Here is a 12,852-nt window from a genome sequence, read left to right on the forward strand (position 1 = left end):
TCTCTGCTTATAAAAAGGAAATTAGAAAGTCTAACACTTTATATAAAAAGAGTCATGATGTTATATTGCTCTTACAAACATCAAGCTGCAAAAACATATAAAAAAACTAATAGAGCAACACTTAAATGTAGAAATGAAATATACTTTAATATTGTCTTTTTTTTCCTAAGGCATTCTGAATGCTACAGAAAATGCTTACAATGACTCATGCTGCTTCTAACAGCAATTATAAGCAGGTATAATTAGTCTGTGCACACCACATCCAGTAAAGCAAATTATTTATTGATAGCCATGCATAAATAGATCCATTTCAGAGACCTCCCCTACGACAACTCCTATTAACGATGATCCACTGGATATATTTATGACTGCTAATTAATAATTGATATAAATCATCATTGTAGATTGGAGCCCACCTGCATGAAATGCTATAAATGATTATAATACTAAAAATAAGAGCTAACCAAAAAGAACCAAGTAGTTAGAAATGTATAGGATGTTACCTATCGTATCAGATTAGTAAATATCAAGAAGCGGCTACATTTTATTTCAAATTAGATGGTACTGTAGGGATGTGGGATGAAAGAGGTTAAAAAGATATGCATCATCTAAACAATGGATAGTAAATGCTATTTCTTGGACCCTCCAACCCTCAAGTACTCATCACACCACAAAAATGTCCTTCTTTTTGTGGATGTACTGGTAACAAGGAGGTATTCTGGACTCTTCTCATAATAGGGGTGATGTGGGTCCCTTTAATCCTAGTAATAAATGTTCTTTGTAGGAAACCCCATTCATCAAACAGACAATGTCTACTTTCTAAGTCTGCAACGTTAAAAAGCTCAATAAGACATATTTATCACCGAAAGAGTACCAAATGGTGCAAGAGACAAGTGCCACTCTGCACAATATCCAGTTCTAGTAAGTAATACAAACCTCTTCTAGTTCTTGGATTTTGGTGTCTTTGGTTTGCAAGATTTCCAACACTTTTCTGTCCTTGGTCTCTGCTTTATTTTTTTCCCTGATAAAAAGCAAAGAAGATTTATATTACACATTATTCATTTTAATTTGTACTAAAAGAGGTTTCCTACTAGTAATTTAACCCTTCTCACATGACCTAGCTCTTCCTAATAATCATTTTCCTAATATACTTCTATTATCTGCCCTGCTCCTGTATGCCTGTGTCTGTGTGGTTGCTTTATTACTCTGCTGTGATGCAGCAAGGCTACTTCCGATCTGCGGACCGGGATCGGACAATCTGAACAGTGCCCATCATTGATGGGAGTGGAGCTACCTCTCTGAGTGACAGCAGTCTAAGGTGGGCTTTGCACGTTGCGACATCGCAAGCCGATGCTGCGATGTCGCACGAGATAGTCCCCCGCCCCGTCGCAGGTACGATATCTTGTGATAGCTGGCGTAGCGAAAATTATCGCTACGCCAGCTTCACATGCACTCACCTGCCCTGCGACCGTCGCTCTGGCCGGCGACCCGCCTCCTTCCTAAGGGGGCGGGTCGTGCGGCGTCATAGCGACGTCACACGGCAGGCGGCCAATAGCGGCGGAGGGGCGGAGATGAGAAGGATGTAAACATCCCGCCCACCTTCTTCCTTCCATATAGCCGCCGGTAAGATGTTCCTCACGCCTGCGGCTTTACACACAGCAATGTGTGGTGCCGCAGGAACGAGGAACAGCATCGTACCTGTCGCGGCAGCGTAATTCTGAAAAAGTCAGAGCCTGCAACGATGATACGATAACGACGCTTTTGCGCTCGTTAATCGTATCATCTAGGTTTTACACACAACGATGTCGAAAGTGACGCCGGATGTGCGTCACTTTCAATTTGACCCCACCGACATCACACGTGCGATGTTGCAACGTGCAAAGCCGCCCTAAGCGCACATGCTCAGATCAGACCTCATTCTCTTTGTCTCCATCCTGCCAATGTTTTGAAGTGCTATCCCTTCCGCTGACAAGCATTGCAATGTACTTATCAATAGAAAGTATATCACAACAGTCCTTGTCCACAGAAGGCATGGCACTTCAAAGCTTCAGCAGAGACAGTCTGCATCACGCATGACCAAGCTCAGATCAGGCTTCACCCTCATCTCCCTCGATCGTGCCCAAGCTCTGAAGTGCTGACAAGCCCTGTGATACACTTTTTAATGATCAGCACATCACAGGGTTTGTCAGCACATCAAATCACCGGCAGAAGAGGAGAGTGAGGTCTGATCTGAGCATGCACGCTCCAACTGCTGTCACTCACTGAGAGGTAGCCCCGCCCCCATAATAACGTGCACTGTTCAGTTCATCAGATTTCAGTCTCCAGATCGGATTTTACCTTGATGCATCACAAAGAGAGAGGAATAAAGCAGCTACACATAGGTGAACTTACAGAAGCCGGGCAGGTAATACAAGTTTTTTAAGAAAATGATTATTAGGAAGAGCTAGGTCACAGGAGAAGGGGTTAAATTAGTAGTAGAAAACCTCTTTAATCATTTAGATTCCTTAATCCTTTGCAAATGTAAAAAGCTAAGAATACAATTATCTTTGACCAATAGTCCCTACAAATCATATCATGTATATGGCAAGAAGTAATCAATTTCCCTGGTAGATGTGAGGGTTTTTTCTCCTCTTCATAGGAAGGCTTTGGAACCAAACGTTCAGCATTAAACCCCTAAAAATTGTTAGAGCCGACTCTGAAAATAGGTAACCTACATTTATGTATAAGGGAATTCTTAAAAATAAAAAGCTTAACAAGGAGCGCAGATATGGCAGATTCCAATGAATTTAGAACAGTCTAACTGTAAGGGGTACACGCTGCGACATCGCTACCGATATATCGTCGGGGTCACGTCGTTAGTGACGCACATCCAGCGCCGGTAGCGACATTGCAGCGTGTAACACTAATGATCGACAATCAACGATTGCAAAATCGTTCCAAAACGGTGATCGTTGACACATCATTCATTTCCTTAATATCGCTGCAGCCACCGGTACGATGTTGTTCGTCGTTCCTGCGGCACACATCGCTCCGTGTAACACCGCGGGAGCGACGAACATCTCCTTAACTGCGTCCACCGGCAATGCGGAAGGAAAGAGGTGGGCGGAATGTAACATCCCGCTCATTTCCGCCCCTCCGCTTCTATTGGCCGGCCGCTTAGTGACGCCGCAGTGACGTCGCTATGACGCCGAACGCACCTCCCCCTTGAGGGAGGGATTGTCCGGCGGTCACAGCGACGTCGCTGACCAGGTATGTGCGTGTGACGCTGCCGTAGCGATAATGTTTGCTACGGCAGCGATCACCACATATCGCACGAGCGATGGGGGCGGGTGTTATCGCGCACGACATCGCTAGCAATCGCTAGCGATGTCGCAGCATGTAAAGCACCCTTAAGACTGACCATACACCAAATAGCCATCGCCAAATATTTGTTGGCCAATATCCATTTCTCTCGACAACTCCCTCTCATACACGTGACCTGTGTATAGGGGGGATTAATGGGGATATTGGGAAAAAGCAGGACACCTCTGGTATCTGCTTATCTGTATTGAAAACAACAAAATTGGCTTTTGAAGTGCCAACTACCAAATGTTTTTCTTCCAGACATCATCTGTCTGGGGAGAGTCAGGAAGGCTCCCTACATATCACATGATAATCCGGTGTCACCGAAATCAGACAGTTTTGTCGACTTTCATCGACTGTGTATGAAGTCCAAAAATTGTATGTTCTATTAAAAAAATTTGAGCAAAAATTTCGTGGTCATGTAGAATTCATGCAAAAAAAGAGAATTTTGTTACTTACCGTAAATTCTTTTTCTTATAGTTCCGTATTGGGAGACCCAGACCATGGGTGTTTAGCTTCTGCCTCCGGAGGACACACAAAGTACTACACTTAAAAGTGTAGCTCCTCCCTCTGAGCTTATACACCCCCTGGTAGTCAGTCCTAGCCAGTTTAGTGCAAAAGCTGAAGGAGAATAGCCACCCACAAGTAGAACCGAGTAAGAACCGGAACAACCGGAGACTCTGTCCACGACAACAGCCGGTGATAACACACGGAACAAGAAAATTGCCAACAGGCAACAGGGAGGGAGCTGGGTCTCCCAATACGGAACTATAAGAAAAAGAATTTACGGTAAGTAACAAAATTCTCTTTTTCTTTATCGTTCCTTTGGGAGACCCAGACCATGGGACGTTCCAAAGCTGTCCCTGGGTGGGAATAAACCGAAAAAACTAAGAAGTAGGCGGAGCCTAACTTCACAAGTGGGCGACAGCCGCCTGAAGGATGCGTCTGCCCAAGCTCGCATCTGCCGAAGCATGAGCATGCACTTGGTAGTGCTTCGAAAAGGTATGCAGGCTAGTCTAAGTGGCAGCCTGACAGACTTGTTGAGCCGTAGCCTGGTGCCTAAAAGCCCAAGAGGCACCGACCGCTCTGGTCGAGTGTGCTTTGATCCCCGTGGGGGAGGCACCTGAGTACTCTGGTAGGCGTCCGAAATGGTCGATCTAATCCAACGGGCCAAGGTCAGCTTAGAAGCAGAGAGACCCTTGCGCCGCCCTGTGGTTAGCACAAAAAGAGAGGTGCACCGCCTAAGCGCAGCAGTGCGAGACACAAAGATCCGGAGAGCACGCACCAGATCTAGAGTATGCAGCGCTTTCTCAAAGCGATGAACAGGGGCCGGACAGAAGGAAGGCAAGGAAATATCCTGGTTAAGGTGGAAGGGAGAGACCACCTTAGGAAGAAAGTCCGGGGTTGGACGGAGAACTACCTTGTCTTGGTGAAAAACCAAAAAAGGTGACTCCGAGGAGAGCGCAGCCAAATCAGAGACTCTCCTGAGAGAAGTTATGGCAACTAGAAAGGCCACCTTTTGAGAAAGACGATACAAAGAAACCTCCCTAAGGGGCTCGAAAGGGGGTTTCTGCAATACCGTGAGGACCAAGTTAAGGTCCCAGGGATCTAAGGGCCGCCGATAAGGCGGAATGATGTGAGATGCACCTTGCATGAAGGTGCGGACCTGAGCCAGCCGGGCGAGACGCCGCTGGAACAGCACTGATAGAGCTGAGACTTGTCCCTTGAGAGAGTTGAGGGACAGTCCTAGCTGCAGACCGGACTGTAAAAAAGACAGAAGGGTCGGCAACGAGAATGGTCAAGGAGAATGGCCGGAAGAGCGACACCAGGACAGGAAAATTTTCCAAGTCCTGTGATAGATCTTGACGGAGGAAGACTTACGGGCCCGAGTCATAGTGGAGATGACTTCAGGAGAAATACCAGAAGCCGTCAAAATCCAGGACTCAGGAGCCACGCCGTCAATTTGAGTGCCGCAGAATTCGGGCGGAAAAACGGACCTTGCGAGAGCAGGTCTGGACGGTCCGGAAGATGCCATGGCATCTCCACGGACAGTTGGAGCAGGTCCAGATACCAAGCTCGCCTGGGCCAGTCCGGTGCAATGAGGATGACTCGACGGCCCTCCATTCTGATCTTGCGCAGGACTCTGGGCAAGAGAGCTAGAGGGGGAAACACGTAAGACAGACGAAACTGGGACCAGTCTTGAACCAGAGCGTCCGCGGCGAAGGCCTGAGGATCGTGGGAGCGAGCCACGTAAACCGGAACCTTGTTGTTGTGACAGGATGCCATAAGGTCCACGTCCGGAGTGCCCCACTTGCGGCAGATTGACTGAAACACTGCCGGGTGCAGGGACCACTCGCCACCGTCCACGGATTGACAGCTGAGATAATCTGCCTCCCAGTTTTCTACGCCAGGGATGTGGACTGCGGATATGGTGGACTTGGAGTCCTCCGCCCATTGAAGAATGCGTTGGACCTCCAACATTGCCAGGCGGCTGCGTGTCCCGCCTTGGTGATTGATGTAGGCAACCGCTGTCGCGTTGTCTAACTGGACTCGAATGTGCCTGCCCGCCAACAGGTGGTGAAAGGCTAGGAGAGCTAGAAGCACAGCTCTGGTTTCCAGCACATTGATTGAAAAGGCTGACTCGGACGGAGTCCAAGTGCCCTGTGCTCTGTGGTGGAGATGTACCGCTCCCCAGCCGGATAGGCTGGCATCCGTGGTGAGAATCACCCAGGACGGAGTCAGGAAGGAGCGCCCTTGGGACAGGGAGAGGGGTCGAAGCCACCACTGAAGAGAGCTCCTGGTCCGTGGCGACAGAGCCACTAACCTCTGTAAGGAGGAAGGCCGCTTGTCCCAACAGCGGAGAATGTCCAGCTGCAGAGGACGCAGATGGAACTGGGCAAAGGGAACCGCCTCCATGGAGGCCACCATTTGACCCAGCACCTGCATCAGACGCCTGAGGGTATAACGGCGGGGCCTCAGGAGAGAGCGCACCGCCAACCGGAGTGACAGCTGTTTGTCTAAGGGCAACTTCACAAGTGCCGGCAAAGTCTCGAACTGCATCCCTAGGTACGTGAGACTCTGGGTCAGAGTCAGAGTGGATTTGGGAAAATTGACAATCCACCCGAATTGGGCTAGGGTGGCGAGAGTGAGCGAAACACTCCGCTGACAGTCTGCGCTGGATGTACCCTTGACCAGAAGGTCGTCCAGATAAGGAAGCACTGCTAACCCCTGGAGGTGCAGGACCGCAATCACTGCCGCCATGACCTTGGTGAATACCCGAGGGGCCGTGGCTAACCCGAAGGGGAGAGCCACGAATTGGAAATTATCCTCTCCTATCGCAAAACGTAACCAACGCTGATGTGACACTGCGATTGGCACATGTAGATAGGCATCTCTGATGTCGATGGACGCCAGGAACTCCCCTTGGGTCATAGAGGCAATGACTGATCGCAGAGACTCCATGCGAAAATGCCGCACCCGGACATGCTTGTTGAGAAGCTTGAGATCCAGGATGGGCCGGAAGGTACCGTCCTTTTTTGGAACTAGGAAGAGATTTGAGTAAAAACCTCTGAACCGTTCCTGAGCGGGAACTGGGACAATCACTCCGTTTGCCTGCAAGGACGCCACGGCCTGCGAGAAGGCGACGGCCTTGGAGCAGGGGGGAGTTGAGAGAAAAAATCTGTTTGGAGGGCTGGAAGGGAATTCTATCCTGTAGCCGTGAGATATGATGTCTCTCACCCACTCATCGGAGACTTGCTTTAACCAAGCGTCGCCAAAGTGGGAGAGCCTGCCACCGACTAAGGACGTGGCTGGAGCGGGCCGAGAATCATGAGGAAGCTGCCTTAGTGGCAGAACCTCCTGCGGTCTTCTGCGGACGCGCTTTTGGGCGCCAGTTGGATTTCTGATCCTTGGCTGAGTTAGCGGACGAGGCGGAAGGCTTAGAGGATGACCAGTTGGAGGAACGAAAGGAACGAAACCTCGATTGATTCCTACCCTGGGCGGGTTTCCTGGTCTTGGTTTGTGGCATGGAAGTACTCTTCCCGCCAGTAGCTTCTTTAATGATTTCATCCAGCTGTTCACCAAACAGCCGTGAACGAGCAAAAGGGAGCCCAGCAAGAAACTTCTTGGAAGAAGCATCTGCCTTCCACTCTCGAAGCCACAAAATCCTGCGGATAACAAGAGAATTAGCTGAAGCCACCGCAGTGCGGTGAGCAGCCTCTAGCATGGCAGACATGGCATAGGATGAAAAAGCTGAAGCCTGAGCAGTTAAGGTAACCATCTCAGGCATAGATTTCTTGGTGAGGGAATGCATCTCCTCTAGAGAGGCAGAGATGGCTTTGAGAGCCCACACTGCTACAAAAGTCGGGGAAAACGCGGCCCCCGCAGCTTCATACACAGATTTGGCCAGAAGGTCAATCTGACGGTCAGTGGAATCCTTAAGTGAGGTGCCGTCAGCCACCGACACAACGGTCCGGGCTGAGAGCCTAGACACCGGGGGGTCTACCTTTGGGGGGTGAGACCACTCCTTGACCACCTCAGGTGGAAATGGAAACCGGTCATCAGAACCACACTTTGGAAAGCGTTTGTCAGGGCAGGCCCTGGGTTTGGTCACAGCGGTCTGAAAACTGGAGTGGTTAAAGAACACACTCTTCACTCTCTTAGGCGAGGTAAACTGATGTTTTTCTGCCAAAGAGAGTTGCTCCTCTGACACTGGCGGATTGAGATCCAGCACAGAATTAATAGAAGCAATCAAATCACTAAGATCTGAGTCACCCTCAGAGAAATCGATGGGATACATAGCCTCCGAGCCCCCAGTGAGGGCATCCTCCTCATCTTGAGAGTCAGCTCTTGAGACAGAGCCGTGGGATGGGGAGGGGGAGGAAACCCTGCGCCTTCTCTTAGAAGGACGGGGTCTGGGATCAGATGATGAATCCTCCATGAGCTCCGATGGACGGAGGTCAGAGGATAGGAGTCCTCTGTCAAGAGTATTAGAGGCACCCTGTGAGGGGGGCTGATGCATATTCATCAAAGTCCTGGACAAAAGCCCCATGGACTCAGCAAATGACTGGGATATGGAGCTAGAAAAGGACTCTACCCAGGCCGGGGGTTCAATCACAGGTGCAGCAGCAGCCTGAGAGACCACTGGGGGTGAGACTCAAGGCTGTGGCACCGCCAAGTTAGAGCAGACATCACAATGTGGATAGGTGCTCGGCTCAGGCAGCAGGAGCTTACATGCAGTGCATGCAGAATAAAGCTTTGGAGCCTTGCACCTTGTGTGAGACATGCTGCTGGAGTGGGGGCTTTGCAGAGAATGAACCCCAGGGAGAATATACAGAGGTCCACAACCGGAGACCGGCTGTGGCTTACCAGACCGCTGAGCGCGGTGTTGTGTGCCCTCCAGATCCCGAAGCCCGGTCCCCCAGTCGCAGCACCTCAGCAGAGATGCAGAATGCAGAATGTCCCAGAGCAGAGTGAACTCTGCCTGAGAAGAGGGCGTTCCTATAAAAGAGCGGGAACTGGAGGGCTATAGAGACCTGCAGGGAAGGAGGGACGCCCCAGCAGTGGGGAGTGTCCCTCCCCTGTGTAGAACGGCCGCCGGGAGGAGCCGAACCTGTCCCTCTGCATGAGTGACATGCGAGGGCAGGAAAACGAAACTAGGCCTCCGGCGAAGCCGGGGCCTAAATTTAAGCGGCGAGGCTGACAAGCAGGCACCATCGGCGCGGTTCTCGGGCAAAAGCTAGAGAACCCGCCGGAAAAGTTAAAAATCACATACAGCATACTCTCCCCTTACAATAAAGAACCGGGACCCCCAACATAAACGTCTCAGGTACTTAGCTGCTGAGACGCAGGGCCATGTCCCTGGGGATGAGTGCTCCGGTCCAACAGAATCCTCAAGGGGCTGTGGATGGAGACCGGACTCCTGCCAGGCATGGAGACCGTGCTGGCTCCCACTTCAAGCCAGAGCCCAGAAGGGATGGTGAAGGAGCGCGACATGTAAGGCTGCAGCCTTGTAAATCAACCTTAACAACACCGCCGACACAGTGGGGTGAGAAGGGACATGCCGGGAGTCCAGACATGGACCCGCTTTTCTTCAAACTCTTTCCAAAAGTCAAACAAATCAGATGAGAATGCATGTGTGGATGTATGCCTCCTGACACAAAGCAATAAACTGGCTAGGACTGGCTACCAGGGGGTGTATAAGCTCAGAGGGAGGAGCTACACTTTTAAGTGTAGTACTTTGTGTGTCCTCCGGAGGCAGAAGCTAAACACCCATGGTCTGGGTCTCCCAAAGGAACGATAAAGAAAGGGACCGTAGAACACTTTTTAAAAATGTGCAATTGATGAATCAGCTGAAAACAACATCTGGAAACCTCAAAGCCACCCACAATTGAGAACATAAATACAAGTAAAACATATGATACAGACTTTTGAAAAGGTAAAAATTAACCCTTTCATGCTCCATGATGGACTTGTACATAATGGAGCATAAAAGAGACTTTGGAGTGGGCTTAGAAACAGAATCTAATCTACATAGAGCAGATGACAGCTACTGTATATTACACAGCTGACATATTCTAACAGCAGTGAAGGGTGCACCGGTGATCGCTGCCAATAACCTCCTAAATGCCGCTATCAATCACCGACAGCGGCTTTTAACTGCCAATCCAGACCATCTGATCCCTCTGTGATCGCAGAGAACAAATGGGTTGCGATGATAGTCGGGTGCCGGCTGAAGTCTCTATTCTGTGATCTCTTCTGTGATATCTAGCTTTTGTAGCTTGTGGCTGGTCATCATAGGAGACTGTAATTTTTAATATATAAAGCGATACAATGGTATTGCTGTGTATAGTACAGGCAATTAAACAATAATTATTGTTATATAACCTATTATAATAAGTTCAAGTGCCGTAAGGGGACTAACAATAAAAATGATAAAAAAAAAATGTTTTTGTTTTTTTTTTTATCATTACTAGTGATGGGCGAACTTGCAGATAACCGGTATCAATGGGTCTGAGTGGGTTAAAAAAAAATGGTTCCAGCCCATGCTTTATCCCGGTCAACTGGCGGGATGCAGGTCCCCATATAAGTTTAGGGGAACCAGAATCCAGCGATTAAAAAAGGTAGAAGGGATAGGGGGATAGGAGCAAACGTGCTATACTTACCAAGGCTCCGGAATGGCTGTACGCTGCTTCCTGGCCACTCATTCACTTCCAGGGCAGCTCATTTACCTTCATTGCATATGCTCTGCTTTTCCCGTACACTGGCGTCTGTTAATGGATGCACTCAGACCCGCCCCCACCGTGAGTGGCAGCATGTGAGCTGACTGCTTCCAATGCGCGTACGGTATATCGTGGTATAAAAATAAATAAAATACATAAATTAGTGTAGGCTCCCCGAATATTATGATACCAGCATAGATAAAGCTTACAGCTATAGGGTGTGGCCTCCAGCCGTGCACTTATCTTTGTTGTGTATCAAAATAACCACATGCGGCTTTTTTTAATTATTTAAATTAATCATTAAAAAACAGTATGCGGCCCCCCCCCAATTGTTGTACCCAGCCATGATAAAGCCCGACAGCTGCAGGCTGGTATTCTCCGGCCAAGAGGTGCAAATTTGATGATGAAATTTTGATACCATATTCATGCACCCAATCTGCACCTGCTGACAAAAAAAAACCGCATCAAAACTGCATGTGGGATGATGCGGTAGTGATGAGATTTTTTTTGTCACGAGATGTATAATGGATGGATGAATATGTTGTAAAAATTTCAGCACCAAATCTGCATCTCTTGGCAAAAAAACTGTAATTTTCTGCTAGGAGAAGCATGTGAGTTCACGGACATTAATGAGTTTACCTGCGGTCACAGGTGAAGGACCGTGGGAACCTTCAGCTGTGACCAAAGCGAACCTGAGTGATGTCACCGTTGATTGCTGCGGCTCATTCATTCTCTGCCTGGAGCTTACAGCGGGCAGTCATGTTCCATGATTGTACGCTGTCAGTTAAAATGTAGCAGAGCTGAAATCGTCGTGGGACCTCGTGTGGATTGCGACGGACCTGTAGGGGTGTTTTGGGGTTAATAAAGGGGTGAAAGCAGGAGTTTTTTTGTATTATATTTCAAATAAAAGGATTTTTTCAGTGTTTCTGTTTAGTTACTTTCACTTAGAGATTAGTAATGGGGGGGTCTAATAGACCCTCACCCTCCCCATTATTAATCTAGGGCTTAGCTGTCATGCTTTATCTTGGCTGGGTATCAAAATTGGGGGGGACCATATGTCTGTTTTTAAAAATGATTTAAATAATTAAAAAAAAGCCGAAAGCAGTTCCTCTTATTTTGATACGGTGCAAAGATAAGCACATGACTGGGAACTGCAGCCTGTATCCGTGGGCTTTATCTGTGCTGGGTATCTCAATTTGGTGGAACCCTATGCCAATTTTTTTTATTCATTTATTTTTATACCACGATAGACGCACATAGCGTCTGTGATTGGAGGCAGTCAGCTGATACGCTGACACTCGGGGTGGAGGCGCATCTGACTACAACAAATCACAGATGCCAGTGGGCGGGGAAAGCAGTTCATATGCAATGAAGAATAACGTGCAGCCCGGGAAGTGAATGAGCGGCCTGGAAGCATTTACAGCAGTGACGGAGCCTCAGTAAGTACAACTCACTTGCTTCTATCCACCTATCCCTTCTATCACCTTTTTTAATTGCCGGTCTATGAATTGGATTTTAAAAAACAGATAACCGGGACCCGCCACTAGCGATGGGCGGACTTGCAGATAACCGGGACCGGCAGGTCTGACCGTTAAAAAATAAAAAAACGGTTCAGAATTGATCCCGGTTATCTGGTCAGATGCCGATCCCAATATAAGTCTATGGGGACCAGAATCCGGCAATTAGAAAAAGTGTTAGAAAGGATAGAAGGGATAGGGGGATAGGAGCAAGCACTTCATACTTACAGAGTCTCCAGTGCAGCTGTACACTGCTTCCAGGCCGCTTATTCACTTGCCTTCATTTCATATACACTACTTTCCCAGCCCACCAGCGTCTGTGATTGGTTGCAGTCAGATGTGCCCTCACCCAAAGTAGCAGCGAGAGACTGACTGCTTCCAACCACAGACGCTATGTAGGTCTATCGTGGTATAAAAATAAATAAACGAGAAGCAAACTGTGGAAAAAAAGGCGCAAATAGGGTCTTATCCGGTAAACAGGTATGGGGTAAATGCTGGAAAGACACTCACCTTGTCAGGTTGTGCCAGTCACAACCCCTTAGTAAACAAAGAAGTAGCGTGGAAGGCAGCGGTCCCGCGGTGATGAGATCATTTCAATGCAGAAGAAAACGGGTTTGAATACCGCACCAAAACCACAGGAATGCAAGGAGTAAAAGTAAATCCCTTTTATTTCCACAGGTCTACTCTACGCGTTTCAGGGACATATCCGTCCCCTTCTTCAAGACAATGTACAGGAAATATTTCCTGTACATTGTCCTGAAGAAGGGGACGGA

The 12,852-nt window shown here is 48.5% G+C and overlaps 1 protein-coding gene across 2 annotated transcripts in view; it reads right to left on the bottom strand.

Moving 5' to 3' along the window:
- Positions 1–12,852, bottom strand: part of CNTLN (centlein) — a 506,300-nt gene that overhangs the window by 369,362 nt on the left and 124,086 nt on the right. For both annotated transcript variants that reach the window (XM_075316500.1, XM_075316495.1), the window contains exon 4: positions 937–1,021. In XM_075316500.1, coding sequence (XP_075172615.1) covers positions 937–1,021 — 85 coding nt within the window. The remainder of the gene's footprint in view (positions 1–936; positions 1,022–12,852) is intronic.

Source organism: Anomaloglossus baeobatrachus, chromosome 1 (genome assembly GCF_048569485.1).
Source record: "Anomaloglossus baeobatrachus isolate aAnoBae1 chromosome 1, aAnoBae1.hap1, whole genome shotgun sequence".
Taxonomy (NCBI): Eukaryota; Metazoa; Chordata; class Amphibia; order Anura; family Aromobatidae; genus Anomaloglossus; species Anomaloglossus baeobatrachus.